The sequence below is a fragment of the Lynx canadensis genome, chromosome A1, assembly GCF_007474595.2.
Source record: "Lynx canadensis isolate LIC74 chromosome A1, mLynCan4.pri.v2, whole genome shotgun sequence".
In the NCBI taxonomy this organism is placed as follows: Eukaryota; Metazoa; Chordata; class Mammalia; order Carnivora; family Felidae; genus Lynx; species Lynx canadensis.
The window spans coordinates 822,197-839,282 of NC_044303.2; the positions used below are offsets into that span (position 1 = coordinate 822,197).

The following is a 17,086-nucleotide window of genomic DNA, read 5'->3' on the forward strand; positions in this document are numbered from 1 at the left end:
CACCCTCCACCCCACTCCTTATATATGGACATGGCTACTATGATCAGTTAAACTTCACCTGGTAGTTAACACTTCATTCTATTGTCTTAACTAGTTGCTGGCAGAATTAAGCCAAGTACTTTTCCAACTCAACTGGAAAAGGACTCTTGGAAAGCTTATACCTAGTTTCCTCCAAACTTTACCTGGTGTGCATTTTTCCATTACTGATTTTGCTCTAAGTATTCTTTTCCTGTAATAAATCTTAGACGTAAAACTATATGCTAGGCCTGAGTCCAACCAGTGAATCATGAAACCAAGGAGACTTCCAAGATACACCTGTAAGCACACTTATCAAATATAACTTTTGCTGACATACTCACATTTTTATTTCCATTCTTTTTTTTCTGATCAGTTTCTTAACACAAATTTGGATCGTAGCATACATCTAGTCTTGTCTTGCGTCCCTTTTTTTTTTTACTTGCTACATTGTTTTATTTATAGAAAATAAATATACATTTTTTTAAATAGGTTCCACACCCAACAGAGGGCTCGAACTCATGACCCCGAGATCAAGAGCCACATGCTCTATGGACTGAGCCAGTCATGCACCCCTATATATATTTATCTACATGAATTTAAGTTTTTGAGCAGTAGTTAGCACAGATGCATAGCCAAAGGCCCTGCCATAAACAGATGTGGAGTTTGCAATGTGTTTAGTTTTGTTTGTATCATTAATGAGATATAACTCACATACCATAAAATTCACCATTTTAAAGTGTACAGTTCAATGGGTTTTAGTATGTGTAACCATCACCATGATATAATACCAGCATACTTTTATCGCCCCCCAAAAAACCCCAAATTCATTAGCTATGAATTCCCTATTTCCCTGAACCTCTAGTCTACTCTCTTCTCTGTGGTATATACTCCCTTTAAAAAAATTTTTCAGGGAACCTGGCTGGCTCAGTCAAAAGAGCATGTGATTCTTCTTCTCAAGGTCATGAGTTCAAGCCCCACACTAGGCACACAGATTACTTAAAAAATAATAAAGGAATTTTTTTCATGAGTTACATTTCCTGATGTCATGAAATATTCTTGAAAAAATACACACTAATCCACTAGAAATATGATATACTTACTCAATTCTCTATTAAGAAATTTAGATGTAGCCAATCATGATAAACCAGATATAAAGCGATACACCAAAGTTTTGAGTCAAATACTTACTTAAAATATACCTCTATTATAACAGCAAAACAACCTTAAGGTTTTTATACTCAGTAACTAAATACCTCCAAGTGACCGATTTCCATCAGCACCAGGATTCATAAAACACTCATGTGACTTCACTTTCACTCACTGGGTATTCTTAAACCTTTGCCAATACATAAAATTAAAAAAAAAAATAGGGGCACCTGGTGCCTCAGTCAGTTAATCATCTGACTATTGATTTCAGCTCAGGTCATGATCTCATGAGTTCCATTAGAAGGCTTAACTAACAACAAAGTTCCTGAGCAAGGAAGAGTCTCTAAAAAAAAAAAAAAAATCACTCCACCTATAGCACAATATGAAAAGAAAGGATGAGGCGCCTGGGTGGCTCAATCGGTTAAGTATCCAACTTTGGCTCAGGTCATGATCTCATGGTCTGTGAGTTCGGGCCCCATGTTGGGCTCTGTGCTGACAGCTCTGAGGCTGGAGCCTGCTTCAGATTCTGTGTCTCCCTCTCTCTCTGCCCCTCCCCCACCCCCACTCCTGCTCTGTTTCTCAAAAAAATGAGTAAATGTTAAAAAAAAATTAAAAAAAAAAAGGGATGTGGCATCAGGCTAAAATTCACCATTTATTCGTTGTGCAATCTTACACAAATTATTTAACATCTCTGGGTCAGTTTTCTCATCTGAAAAATACAAAATCCAACATGCTTATGTTTATGACCATGATTATGAAACAGAATGGATAATACAATGTCAACACTTGCCCATTCCCTCAAAATTGTTTTTAAGTTATTCTAAAAGCTACCTGTAAGACATGGTTGTTTTCCAATGCCTGGCTGTAACTTTTAAAAAATACCAATTAATCAAAGCTTGCAATGGAAAAAATACTAATCACATGCCTTGAGTATTTTTAGTTCCTTCCTTCCTTCATTAAATAATTGATTAGCTGGGGTACCTGGGTGGCTCAATCAGTTAAGCACATGAATTTTGATTTCTGCTCAGGTCATCATCTCAGTTCATGGGTTTGAGCCCCTTAACAGGCTCCATGCTGACAATGTAAAGACTGCTTACAATTCTCTCTCTGCCCCTCCCATGCACCCACTTGATCACGCGCTCTCTCTCTCTCTCTCTCGAAATAAACAAAAAAACTTTAACAAATTATTATTATTAGCTTAATTTGTAGCCAGGAATTATTAAAATACAGGTGCTAGAAGAGTATCGTGGTAGATGAAATAAGTCAGAGAAAGACAAATACCATAGCATTTCATTCATGTGGAATTTAAGAAACAAAGAAGAAAAAAAAAAGAAAAAACAAAAAACAATCTTAACAACAGAGAGCAGGGTAAGTGGGTGAAATAGGTAAAGGGAATTAAGAGTACACTCATCTTGCTGAACACTGAGTAATATACAGAATTGTTGAATCACTGTATTGTATGTACAACATGAAACTAACATAAAACTATATATTAACTGTACTGCAATTAAAATTAAATTAAAAAAAATACAGGTGCTAGGATTATAGTACTGAACAAGACCAAGTCCCTGCCCTCAATGGAACTTGGCATTCTCCTGCAGAGAAAGACCTACAAATTAAACCAGTAAATGCTATGACAAAAAATAAATTGGAGAGTATCAGTTGATACTGCAGAGGGGATGAATAAATGAAGATAAAACAGCTTCTCTAAGATGTTTCTTAGCAAAATATGAATAAAGTGGAACAAGGAGAGCAAGCATTCTCTAAACAGAGTGTAAGACCAAAATCTCTGAAAACTGGCAGTGCTGTAAAACATATGTAACACGAATTACAGCTTTAGCATGAACACCTGACAGTCCCAAACAAATTGAAAAATGCTTTACATATCACCAAACTATGCTCCGTGGGGCAGAGATGTTTTACACTGACCTTGTGTCCAATTCCCCAAACCTTAAAACATTTGAATACTCCCAACCAATAGTAAAGTAAATGGATACTTTATCTCTAACAGAGATAAAGGAATCAATGCAGCAATCAACTAGGGAACTTTTCCACCAAATCCAGTCTAAAGACTAAGGATGAACATCAAGAACACCACCCTGGGCAAATTGAAAGCAAAGGCATGTTAATACGGCAACAGGTTGAATGACTATTATAATTACTTACGAATATTTTTAAGTAAATGGATACACCATTCATGGACTAGAAAAAAGTCAGTATTATGAAGATGTCAAAATGTTCCTCAGAATGACCTGAACACTCAACACGATTCTAATCAAAAGCCCAGAAGAGCGGGGCGCCTGGGTGGCGCAGTCGGTTAAGCGTCCGACTTCAGCCAGGTCACGATCTCGCGGTCCGTGAGTTCGAGCCCCGCGTCAGGCTCTGGGCTGATGGCTCAGAGCCTGGAGCCTGCTTCCGATTCTGTGTCTCCCTCTCTCTCTGCCCCTCCCCCATTCATGCTCTGTCTCTCTCTGTCCCAAAAATAAATAAACGTTGAAAAAAAAAAAAAATTTAAAAAAAAAAAAAAAAAAAGCCCAGAAGATCTTTTTTCAATTGACAAGGTGATTTTAAAATCAGTAAAAATGCAGGGGGTGCCTGGGTGGCTCAGTCAGTTAAGCGTCCGACTTCAGCTCAGGTCATGATCTCACAGTTCGTGAGTTTGGCCCCACAGCCAGTTTGGGATTCTCTCTCTCTGCCCCTCCCTCACTCATGCTCTCTCCTGCTTGCTCTCAAAATAAACTTTAAAAAACATATAAATAAATAAAATAAAATCAGTAAAGATAATCTGAAACTAAAGTAACACTGTACATTAATTACACTCAAATTGGGAAATAAATAAAATCAGTAAGGCTATACCAAAAAAAAAACAAAAAACACAACACCCAGAACAATTAAAAAAAAAACAAAACAATTCAGTTGGGTGATACTACTTGATTTCAAACCTTAGCATAGTGTGGGGTGCCTGGTGGCTCAGTCAGTAAAGCATGCAAATGCTGATCTCGGTGTTTTAAGTTCGAGCCCCACACTGGGTAGAGATCACTAAAAAATAAAATCTTTCTTTCTTTTCTTTTTAACGTTTATTTATTTATATTGAGAGAGACAGAGACAGTACCTGAGCAGGGGAGGGGCAGAGAGAGAGAGGGAAAGAGAGAATCCCAAGCAGGATCCATGCTGTCAGCAGAGCCCGATGTGGGGCTCAAACTCACGAACTGTGAGATCATGACCTGAGCCGAAACCAAAAGTTGGACGCTTAAGCAACTGAGCCACCCAGGCGCCCCTTAAAAATAAAAGCTTAAAAAAAAAAAAAAAGAGTGAAAGACAGTACTGGTGTAAAAGACACACCAATTGGTGAAATGAAAGAGTGCAGATTTTCTTCCCCTCGATTTTTGATAAAGATAAATGGTAAAAAAGGAGAAATCATAATCTTTACAATTACTGGTGCTGCAACAAATGGCACTTATATGGAAAAAAAAATCTACTATCTCACAGCATACTCAAAATGGATCACAGGTATAAATAAAAAAAGCTAGGGATGCTGGGGTGGCTCAATCAGTTGAGCGTGAAACTCTTGATCTCAGCTTGGATCTTGATCTCAAGGTCATGCGTTCAAGCCCCACGTTGGGGTCCACACTGGGCATGGAGCCTACTTTAAAAAAAAAAAAAAAGAAAAAGAAAAAAAAAGCTATAAAATGTCTTAAGAAAGGACAAGAAAAGCTTTGCTACCTTAGGAAGGGAAAAAATTTTCATACAAGGATCCAAAAAACATAAATCATAAAAGAAAAAAAATGTAAATTATACTTCACTGCTGCTTTCTGAAGAACACTACTAAGAAAATTAAAAAGCAAGCCACATACTAGGAGAAATAGTCCTAAAACAGACCTGTATCCAGATGTTTTAATTCGAAAAGGCAAACCACCCAATTAAAAAGTAGACAGGGACACCTGGGTGGCTCAGTCAATTAAGCATCTGATTCTTGATTTCAGCTGAGGCCATGATCTCATGGTCTGCTGAGATCAAGCCCCAGGTCGAGCTCCACGATGACCATATGGAGCCTGCTTGCAATTCTCTCTCCCTCTATCTCTCTGCCCCTCTGCCACTTGTGCTCTCTCTCTCTCTCCAAAATAAATATTTTTTAAAAATAAAAACTAGGGGCGCCTGGGTGGCTCAGTTGGTTAAGCCTCCGACTTCAGCTCAGGTCATGATCTCGCGGTCCGTGAGTTCGAGCCCCGTGTCGGGCTCTGGGCTGATGGCTGATGGCTCAGAGCCTGGAGCCTGCTTCTGATTCTGTGTCTCCCTCTCTCTCTGCCCCTGCCCCATTCATGCTCTGTCTCTCTCTGTCTCAAAAATAAATAAAACGTTAAAAAATAAATAAATAAATAAATAAATAAATAAATAAATAAAAACTAAATTTAAAAACTAGGCAAAAAATTTCAAGATACTTCACAAAAGATATAAAAATAGACAAAAAGCAAATGAAAAGATGCTAATCATTAGTTGTTTGCAAAATAAAATTTAAACTCACCAGGAGACACTCCTATACTAGACTATCCAAAAGACTAAAACTATCAAGTGTTGGTGAAAGTATGGAGCAACTAGAACTCTCTCACTCATTGCTTGTAGGAATGTAAAATGACACAACCATTTTGAAAAACAATTTGGCAGTTTCTTATGAAGTTGAAAATTCAGCCATTTATCCCTAATTACCCAAGCCACATGAAAGTATAATGTTCACAAGAAGCCTGTACAGAAATGTTCATAGTAGCTTTATTCACAATGGCTAATAGTTGAGAGCATCTCGAACATTCACCCACCCTTAGGTCACTGGGCAAACTGTAATTATGTCCATATGGTGGAATAAAACTGCCATAAAAGTGAGCAAAATACTAATACAATAATATGGATGGAATCTCATTAACATTATGCTAAGCAAAAGATATGAGACACAAAAGAGTACAAATTATTTCACTTATACGAAATAACCAGAAAAGACAAAAGACAAACTAATTGTAAGAGCAGAAAGACCAATAGCTATCTAGGACAGGGTTAAGGGGTAGAGAGAAACTGCAAAAGGGCATAAAGGAACTCGTCAGGATGATGAAAATGTTCTAGATCTTGATTGTGGTGCTAGGTTACATACATCTGTTAAAACTCCTTGAGTTCTATGTTTAAAATTGGGAACATTTTAATTCATGCAAATTATGCCTTAAAAAAACCTGAGTAAAATGTAATTCATCCATTCATTATTTAAATATAAAATTTTACTTTGCATATAACATTCAGTAAACTGAATAAAAATCGTAATACAAATCATTTCTAAGATTCAAGTATGAATCAATACACTGAAGTCTGAAGTATGACTCTTGGAATCACACAAAAATTCCTCTTTATATTCACTATATACTTATTCAACACCTACTTACCATATGACAAGACAGTATGAACTGTATAAAGAAAGACAGAAGTTCAGCACAGAGAGAGAAGCCCATATGTAACTGCACAGGATGATGAGATGTTTAAAACTTACGTTGTTAGCAAGAATGCCCCATCACCACATCTTTCCAGAGCCTTTCGTGCAGGAGGTTTTGCTGCAAATTCTACAAAACCTTTTCCTGTAGCTCTACCACGATCATCCACAACCACAACGGCTTTCTCTACTGGACCAAACTGGGAAAATGCTTGCTCTAGAAGCTCATTGGAAACAACCGGCGAGAGGTTCTTGACAGTTAGGGCTGCTCCATGTGTAGCAAAACGAATTCGGAGAGGTCTGCTCTTCAAAATGGTGCCATCCAGCTCTGCTTTTGCAATTTCAGCCAGTGTTCTGGATTCCTTTTTAGGAGGAAAAATCACTTTTTAAAGATGATAGTAATAAACACAAATACTTTTAAATAGTGGTTTCTAGGGAGAAGAGCTGGGTAGCTTTTGGAAATGGCTGATAGGGTCACTTTGTTTTGTGTCTTTCGATTTTGGTATCACATGCATTTTATTAAGTGTTCAAAAAATAACTGTAAACATTTTAATTAGAAAATCCCAACCCCAATGTCCCAAGTCATCAAAGATGGTCTACTCATACACAAATTACCAGCTATTAAATATTCACAACAGTATCTTTTTTAAATCTCTTACATATATTAAAAGAAAATCATAATTACTTTTTGAGACCAAGCACCTGTTACTAGAAGCTATTACTGAACAGAATAATTTTCAGTATATACTGTTTTTTGATATTTATATCTTTTATTAAAACAACCCACCTCTCCAATGCTACACAAATCCCCTTTCCTCTTTCATTTTTTACATTTCCTGTGAAAACTACTATCAGATGTTGTTAACCAGGTCTCCTGAAATACTTTCATGGGCTACACATTTCTCCATTATATTGAGAGAAGCAAACACATACATTCATGGGCTGTAAGAGTTATCTCCATTATACAGAAAATCAAGTGCACACCCGTTTATACACTAGAAAATATGTTCAATGCTGAAACCACAAGAGAACTTCCTTCTTGAAGAATTCAAAGTTGGTATAGAATACAGACATCTAAACATCAACAAACAAGTTTAATATAAGTATGTTCTTTTCCTTTGTGTTGTGAGAACTCTACAGTGAGAATTTAAACAGGTTTTATATGCATTTGTAGTAAGAGTAAAAATATACTGTCTTATGAAAAAAGTCCTAAGGTCACAACAGATCTTTATTTAATACCTAAAATACAACAACTTTAAATTACTACAACTTACACAAAAATCTATAGAACTAATTTTACAAAGACAAGTCTAACCTTTTTTTTTAATGTGTATTTATGAGAGAAAGAGCACGAGCAGAAGAGGGGCAGAGAGAGGACAAAGGATCCAAAGCAAGCTCTGTGCTGACAGCAGAGAGCCCGACACAGGGCTCAAACTCACCAACTGTGAGATCATGACCTGAGCCGAAGTCAGATGCTTAACTAACTGGGCCTCGGGGTGCCCCAACAAATCTAACCTTTTTACAGATACTCAAAATGGCTACTTTTTAAAAATGTTTTTATTTATTTTTGAGACAAAGAGAGACAGAGCATGAGCAGGGGAGGGGCAGAGAGACAGGGAGACACAGAATCTGAAGCAGGCTCCAGGCTCTGAGCTGTCAGCACAGAGCCTGACGCAGGGCTCGAATGCATGGATTGTGAGATCATGACCTGAGCCGAAGTTGGATGTTCAACCGACTGAGCCACCCAGGTGCCCCTCAAAATGGCTATTTTTTAAAAATTACCCTTAGAAATTTTTAATTAAAATTACTCTTAACATAGTAATACCAGCAAACATTTAATAAATATCTAACAGGGGATAGGCACTTTGCACCTAATCTGTCATATGACCCAACAACTCTTAAGAGGTAGATTTTAAGAATGAAGTCTTGAATTAAAATGCTGTTAAGTATGGAGTGCCTGGGTAGCTCAGTCAGTTAAGAACCTGACTTCTGAAGCTCAGTTCACAATATCACAGTTTGTGAGTTGGAGCCCCGCATCGGGCTTTGTGCTGACAGTGCAGAGCGTGCTTCAGATCCTCTGTCTCCCCCTCTCTCTGCCCTTTCTCTGCTCACTCTCTCTCAAAAATAAACAAATATTAAAAATAAGAATAATGCTGTTAAGTTTAATTGGGAATGGGAAGGGACAGGAGGAAATTTCAAGAGATGATAACATTCTCTATCCTGATAGTTTGAATTAAACAAATGTTATTTATCTAAAATCACCAAATTGTACACTGAAAATTTGTTCATTTTGCTGTATGCAGAGGTCAAATACCTCAAAAATAATATTGGACTCTAGTTACTAGTAAGCATGCTGGATGGGCGCCTGGGTGGCTCAGTCGGTTGAGCATCCGACTTCGGCTCAGGTCATGATCTCACGGTTCGTGAGTTCGAGCCCCGCGTCAGGCTCTGTGCTGACAGCTCAGAGCCTGGAGCCTGCTTCAGATTCTGTGTCCCCCGCCCCGTCTCTCTCCGCCCCACCCCTGCTTGTGCTCTGCCTTTCAAAAATGAATAAACATTAAAAAAAAATTTTAATAATAAGCATGCTGGAGTGTTTAAGAGTCAAGAACTGATGGATGAAAAGATGAATAGATACGTGAAAAACACATTATAAGAAAACTTAAGTATGAATCTAGATGGTGGATCTATGGATGTTCATTTCTATGTATCTGAAATTTTTCATAATAAAATGTTAGGGGTAGAAGAATAAAGAGAACTTGGTGAGGACTTTCTAAAAGTGAAAAGTGCTTCCAGAGGATGTCTCCTCTTCAAATTCAGTCAAGTATAATCACAATGTCATATATTTTGTTTTTCCACAGAGGAAGCAGAAAATCCCCAATTTTTATGTTAAATCAAGTAATTTTTTTTACAGTTGGCAATGAATTCAATTTTTAATACTTTTGAGCCAAATGAAATGTTTATGCTGTCAGGAATTTTCAATGCCATGATCCTTCTTCAAAGTTTATACTCTTCATGGTTTTAAATAATCCCACACCGGAGTTTCTCAACTTTAGCACTATTGACATTATGGGCAAGATAATTCTTGGGGGGGGGGGGGGGAGGGAGGGGGTCTGTGCATTACAGGAGACTTAATAAGCCAATAGAAACAACCCCCACTTCTGACAATGAAAGATGTCTCCAGACATCGTCAAATGTCCCCTGGGAAGCAGAACCACTCCATGTAAGAACCACTGCTGTTGGGGCACCCAGGTAGCTCAGCTGATTAAGCTTCAGGTCTTCATCTCAGGGTGGTAAATTCAAGCCCTGCATTGGGCTCCATGCTGGGTACAGAGCCTACTAAAAAAGGGGGGGGTTGCAATGCCTGGGTGGCTCAATCAGTTAAGCCTCCGCTTAACTCTTGGTTTCAACTCAGGTCATGATCTCACTGTTTGTAAGGTTTGTGAGATGGAAGGACAAAGAGCCTCCTTGGGATTCTCTCCCTTTCAGTAGGCCCCTCCCCCACTGGCATGCATGTGCTCAAAAACCACTGCTGTAAATCTGTACTAAAGTATCTGTAAAATCAATTAAAATTATGTGTTTGAAATGAAACCAAATATTTGTTTACTTCATGACTCAGAATAATGATACCGAGGTAACTTTTACTAAGCAGGTAGTATATTCCAGCTCTTCATTATTTTATATATATTCACAAATATGTATGCATTATCTTCTACTGGTCTCATCAACAATCTTATAAAGTGGGTTATTACTATCCCCACTTCACTTATAGGTAAACAGGCCTAGAGAGGTTGAAACAACTTGCCAAAAAATCTGGCCATTTGCAGCAACGTGGAAGGAACTGGAGGGTATTATGCTAAGTGAAATCAGTTGGTCAGAGACAGACATATACCATATGTTTTCACTCTTATGTGGTTCCTGAGAAACTTATAAGACCATGGGGAGGGGAAGGGGGAAAAAAAAAGTCACAGAGAGGGAGGGAGGCAAACCATAAGAGACTATTAAATACTGAGAACAAACTGAGGGTTGATGGGGGATGAAGGAAAGGGGAAAGTGGGTGATGGGCACTGAGGAGGGCACTTGTGAGGATGAGCACTGGGTGTTGCATGGAAACCAATTTGACAATAAATTATATTTAGTAAAAACAAACAAAAGAAATAAGTTGCCAAAGATCTATACAAAATTCATAATCTCTACCAAATACATCATAAATCCCTCCTTTCAGCTAGTGTCCCAGCATTACTCTGTATAAAAAGTACAAGTACAGGTTCTTAACTAAAAATAATACAAAAAGTATCAAGAAACTAGGTGACTATCCCAAGTTACAGACTGCTTGTAATAGGGTCAAATGATGTACATTGGATCCTTTCCAAAGGCTCATTCCAAAGCACCTGATATTTTTCTCATTGTTCAACTAACAGTTAAAAGTTCCCACTGTAATAGTACTAATCCACTGAGATAAATTGGAAACAGCCTTCAAGTCAATCAATAGAAAGTTGATCGGGTAAATGGCAGTCCATTCATACTGTGAAATACAATACGGTCATTAAAAATCAATCTCATGACATAAAAGATACCAGATATATTAAATGAAAACCTCAAAACACGACAGAGTATATAGTATGGTTTGATTTTTTATGGAAAAATGAAAGATTAACAGTGATTACATTTAATGTGTTAGGGGACAATCTTTCACTAAAATTAAAACTGTAGTAAGAAAACTTCCCTGAACTAAAAGAGCATTTGAAATTATATGCTAGACAGGCCTACTAAGGAGATTGTGCAACATCTTCTCTAATGTTTGACATTCCATAAGAAACACACAGCATTTCATACTTAAAAACAAAAAGCACGAGGGGAAAGGGTTTAATCCGCGATGACTATATTAAATTCAGTTGATTTTTAACTCTTTAATTACAACAGTGGTTCTCAAACCTTAGCAAACATAAGAATAACATGGAGGGCTAGCTAAAACCCAAGATTGAGGGCCCCAACCCACAATTTCTGTTTCAGTGGATCCTGGGTGGGCCTTAGAATTTGCATTTCCAACAAATTCCCAGTTAACTGATGAGGTGAGACAGTTTTTAGATGGGGTAGTCAGCACTGCTAGCGTGAATAGTAGGGAATATAAGTGGCCTTCTGCTTACACTGGGAGGATACCTGAATCTGCTGGACAGGGAACACACGTCTATAAATCACCGCTCCAGAAGTCTGGTTTACTAAAGTTAAAAGTAGGGGGAAGAAAAAGATAAAAGCAGAAACTGAGTTCAGATCAAACTAATACCAGTTTTAACAACATTAAACTAGCTGTAAAATGCACCACAGGGGCACCTAGCTGGCTCAGTCTGAGTAGTGAGCGGCTCTGGAGTTCGTGAGTTCAAGCCCCACTCTGAGTATAGAGATTACTTACATATATACATATAATATAATCTTTTTTTAAAAGGTTATAATACATATAATCTTTTTTTAAAAAATGCACTACTACTTTTCAGTTAATTTATCCAATCTAAATTGTCAGTAACAAGCCAAAACCTAAAAAGAAGCTTTTAGGTCTAAAATTCCACAAAATGTATCCAAAATAAACAGTCTATTTCAACCCTAAAGTACCACAGGCTCACATCATAATATGGCTTTATGATCTTATGAGGAAATGCCACTTAAATTCTTTTTCCCAACCATTACATATGAGCAATGCTGATCCTATAACAGCTCAAAAATGTTGTCTCACCTTACCAATTAACTGGAAAACGACAACTACCAGTGTAAGACAATTTATTTGCATTTAGTATTTCCAGGGGCATCTGGGTGGCTCAGTCAGTTAAGCCTCCAATTTCAGCTCAGGTCATGATCTCTAGGTTCTTGAGCTCCAGACCCACACGGGGCTCTGTCTGATGGCTCAGAGCCTGGAGCCTGCTTCAGATTCTGTGTCCTCCCTCTCTCTCTGCCCCTCCCCCTCTCGGGCTCTGTCTCTCTCTCTCTCAAAAAATAAACATTAAAAAAATTGTTTTGGGGTACCTGGGTGACTCAGTTGGTTAAGTGTTCGACTCCAGCTCAGGTCATGATCTTACAGTTTGTGGATTCAAGCCCCGCATCGGGCTCTGTGCTGACAGCTCAGAGTCTGGAGCCTGCTTTGGATTCTGTGTCTCCCTCTCTCTTTGCCCCTCCCCCATTCTCTCTCTCTCAAAAATAAACATTAAAATTTTTTGTTTTTTAAATGAAAATATAATCTAAAAATATATATCAGATAAAATTATGCCACTATTTAGAGCCACTACACCACCACTACACACTACAGCCACTATATCATTACTTACGTTCAGATCAGGTATACACTATGTTGTTTTCCTAAGCAGAAAGATACATAACTCAGAAATACTTAAAGCTTTTAAATTTACCTGTTTATCATAGAGCTCAGATTAAACAGTAAAGTTATCCATAAAGTCAAATCTTTTAAGCTAAATTCTAATTTCCTACTGGCAAATTTTTAACATTCCTACACCAAAAAATAACATGACAGGTTTAGAGGAGCATATCCCAAAGGAGCAGACAACAGCAGCCCCTCCCACCTCCCCATTTCATAATCCCATTAAGACTTTTTTTTAAAAAGAAACTAGGGGCGCCTGGGTGGCTCAGTCGGTTGAGCATCCAACTTCGGCTCAGGTCACGATCTCACCGTCCGTGAGTTCGAGCCCCGCGTCAGGCTCTGGGCTGATGGCTCAGAGCCTGGAGCCTGCTTCCGATTCTGTGTCTCCCCCTCTCTCTGCCCCTCCTCCATTCATGCTCTCTCTCTGTCTCAAAAATAAATCAACATTAAAAAAAAATTAAAAAAAAGAAACTAATAGCAATGAGTTGTGCTGTCCAACACAGTAGCCACTAACCACAGGTGGCTATTTAAATTTAAAAGTAAGTAAAATTTAAAGTTCAAATCCTCAGGCACAAGTGCTACATTTCAAGCGCTCAAGAGTCACATATGGCTAGTAGCTACTACACCGGACAGCACATACACATAGCATTTTCCATCACTACAGAAAGTTCTATTGGCAGGGCCAATAATACACTAAAGGAGAAAGGATTCTTAGTAGCTTTAAAGACAGAAAGGAGTAAGATTTTTCCATGTTAAGATATTTACTATTGGCTTATTTTTAAGTGCAAGGCTCCCAAAACAAAGGGAAATGGAGTCCCACCATTCTTCCTCCCGAATGTAAACTTTAGAACAGACCAACATGGCGCCAGAAGCTAAAGACTATGAAAATGTTAAATAACATCCTTTTGGAAAGTTTACTAAAAGTTGCCTAACCTCACTTCCTTTAAAATAACTTTTGGATTTATATTAAAAATAACTTTACCAAATGACAGGCTGTTTCCCTACTGTCCTAAAGGTAATGATTTATAATTTTATGTTTAAAACGCACTGATTATTTAACTTGAATTTCAAGGACATTTTCAGGTCTCATTAATATTCTATGAAGATTTACCCTTCTCTTGAAGCCATTTAAGATTTTAGATGTTCAAACGTTCTCCCTAAAAAAAATACAATGTCACAAAATTACAATCAATTCTGTCTACACATTAAAATTTTGCCTGGGTCAATCATGAAGAGAACGCAATTTTGAAAGTTAAAGTTCCAAAAAGAAGCTTCCACAAACTGCAAAGCGCATAAAATCTGAGGGTCAAACTAGAAAGGCAACACACGCAGAAAAAGTACTTGTGTAAAAATGTCTCCAACAAAGTTATTTTCTTGGGGAAAAAGCCTAGCATCTAAATATGAATTACAATGAAGCTGTGTAAGTGACAATGATTCACCACAAAGCACTCAGGAAAACTGAAGAGCGTAGATATTTGCCCTGTTAAGAAGAGTATACCCTCGCTGTTTGATGAATTTTTTTGTTCGATGTAAGGGAGGCACAGTTTTTGCATGATATTGGAAAACTTTTTAAGATCTGGACTAAAAAAAAGGTAAAATGTGTACTCTTCCGGCAACAAAACATGACCATAAAATATTAAATATATTTATATATGATTTTATATATATAATTCATCCCCCCCCCAAAAAAAAAACAACGTAGAAACTTCCAGAATGTTTGGGAGAGGACGCATATTACATCAGCTATCCGATAATCCAACGCCGTCCAGATACTGCAGCGTTTCAGAACTAGGCGGTTGAAGATGTGCTGCGCTGAGGCGGGGTGAGAAACGACACGGTTTACCTTTAAACGCTTCCAAGTCTGGCTGAAACCAGGGAGATCGTTCGGAAAACGTTTTCAAGAAGCGAGTCCGCTGGCTGCTCTTCCATGCCCCACGAAATTTCTGGTGAGACCGGAGCTTCCCTTCCAAATCCGTATCTAAGGCCCTCACGACACAGTTTCGCCGGGAGAAGTCTCACCCCAAAACACGGCGGCCCCCTCCCCTGCCCCCGGTGGGAAGCAGGCGACGGGAACCCCTAGGCGGGGGAGCCGCAGCCCCCGGGGCGCGGGCCAGCGGAGGCCGCCGCGCGCACAGCCGAAACGTCGGCGACGGCCACGGCGGAGGGCCGGGGAGCCCCGGCCCGCTCGTCGGAAACACGGGGCTACCACGCCGCGCCGGGGGAAGACCGGGACGACAGGCGCCGCGATGCTCACAGGCCACAGAAAGGGCCGCGGCTGTGCCCAGGGCTTTCGCCGAGGCGCCCCGCTCCCTCACGCCCCCTTCCCCGGACAACGCTGCGGCCGGGGCCCGACACTCACCAAACGGATGAAGCCGAAGCCACGGTCCCGATTGATGAAGACCTCGCTGGGCTCGCCGTAGCGCTCGAAGAGCCGCTTGAAGTCCTCCTCCGTGATGTCCGTGGGCAAGTTCCCCACGAAGAGGCGGCAGCGCTGCGTGTACGTTTTCTCGCCCGGCTTGAGGAAGCTCTTGATGTCGATGGTGAAGCCCATCTCCTCGTCGGGGTGGTCCTCCGGGGGCACCGGGGCAGGTGGCGCCGGCTCCCCAGCCAGCGCGAGCGCCATGGCGGCCGTCGGCTCGCTCTCGCCTGCCGCAGACTCCAGAGCGCGAAGGCGGGCCGGGTTTTTCTCAATGCGTACTTGCTTCAGGTTTCCTCTTAACATCATCTTAGTGAGTTCACTTATACCGGATAGAATTCTAGATCTATAGCCGTATCACTATATATACCTACAGAGACGGAATCTGGAAGGACAAAGTCAGAGAAGACACCTAGGTCGCCACGCCGGATGCCCTACCCCGAAGGACTCCCGCCCGAGGCGGCTGCACGTTCAAAATGGCGCTGCCACAAGCCGCAGCTACAAGAAGAGACGCCGGCCGTAAGTCCCGCCCCACCGCAAAGGCCGGCGCCGGAGCTGACGCGCCTGCGCAGTATCGGCGCTAACCGGCACGGTAGCTAGCGTGCGCCGGAGCGCGACGTTACTAGAGCTGCGGGTTCAAGCAACCTCCTAGGCTGGCGGAAATGCGGTTTCCTGACCTAAGTTAGCTAGCCGAGTGTTGGACGGCGTCGGGTGAAAATTTGTGCGATGTGTGCAGCAGTGTGTGAAAACACAGTGATTGGGGAACATCCATATTTTAAATATCCTGCTCAATTTTCAGTGACTATGAAAAAATGAAAATTTGCAGGTTTTATGCATAGCCTTGAAGATGTTTCCCACTAATTGAAACACGTAAAAACACATTTATTTCAGCCCGTTTCGACAGCAAGCTTTTTATTATATTTACTGAGACTATAAAATAATTGTGCTATTGATTATTCACCTCAGAGAAGGACTCCATGAAATTGCTTATGAAATTCTGAACTCTTACGGACCACATTCTGTGAGAAGGGTCAACATTTTCTATAAGGGGCCAGACTGCAAATATTTTAAGATTTGTGAGCCATACAGCGTGTGCCAAACTACTCGATTCTGCCCAGTACCTCTCCTGGCACATGGGCAGGTACTCTTCAGTGAGTGTTAAAAAGAAATGAATTCACACTCTGAAAAACATTTCAGTAGTTTCTCATGAAACTAAACATATGCGTCCTTTAGGGTTGCCTGATTGGCCCAGTCCCTGAAGCGGTGATTTCAGCCCAGGTCATGATCTCCATGATAGCAGGGTGGTGAGTTCTAGCAGGCATGGAGCCGGCTTAAGATTTTCTGTCTCTCTCTCTCTCTCTCTCCCCCTCTCCTCTCTCTCTCTCTCCCCCCCGCTTTCTCTCTCTCTCCCCCCCATCCCTTCCCTTCACTCTCTCTCTCAAATAAATAAAATCTTAAAAACAACACCAAACAAACAAAAAACAAGAAAAAACAAGAAAAAGACACCTGGGTGGCCCAGTTGGTTAAGCCTCCAACTTGGGTTCAGGTCATGATCTCAAGGTTCATGGGTTGGAGCCCCACATCCATCTCTGCGTTGACAGCTCAGAGCCTGGAGCCTGCTTTGGATTCTGTCTCTCCCTATCGCTCTCTGACCCTCCCCCGCTTGTGTGCGTGCTCGCTC

General features: G+C 40.2%; 1 protein-coding gene across 6 annotated transcripts in view; it reads right to left on the bottom strand.

The window, feature by feature from the left end:
* Positions 1 to 15,899, bottom strand: part of PSPC1 (paraspeckle component 1) — a 106,049-nt gene extending 90,150 nt beyond the window's left edge. For 5 of the 6 annotated variants that reach the window (XR_003967030.1, XM_030307292.1, XM_030307280.1 and 2 more), the window contains exons 1-2: positions 15,349 to 15,897; positions 6,689 to 6,990 (exon numbers count right to left, since the gene is read on the bottom strand). Coding sequence is in view for 5 of the 6 variants with exons in the window: in XM_030307292.1 (XP_030163152.1) it covers positions 6,689 to 6,990; positions 15,349 to 15,714 (668 nt within the window). In the remaining variant the exon portion in view is untranslated. Of the gene's footprint in view, positions 1 to 6,688; positions 6,991 to 15,348 lie in introns of all 6 variants that reach the window. The other variant, XM_030307272.1, reaches the window with a different exon arrangement.
* Positions 15,900 to 17,086: the final 1,187 nt, after the last annotated feature.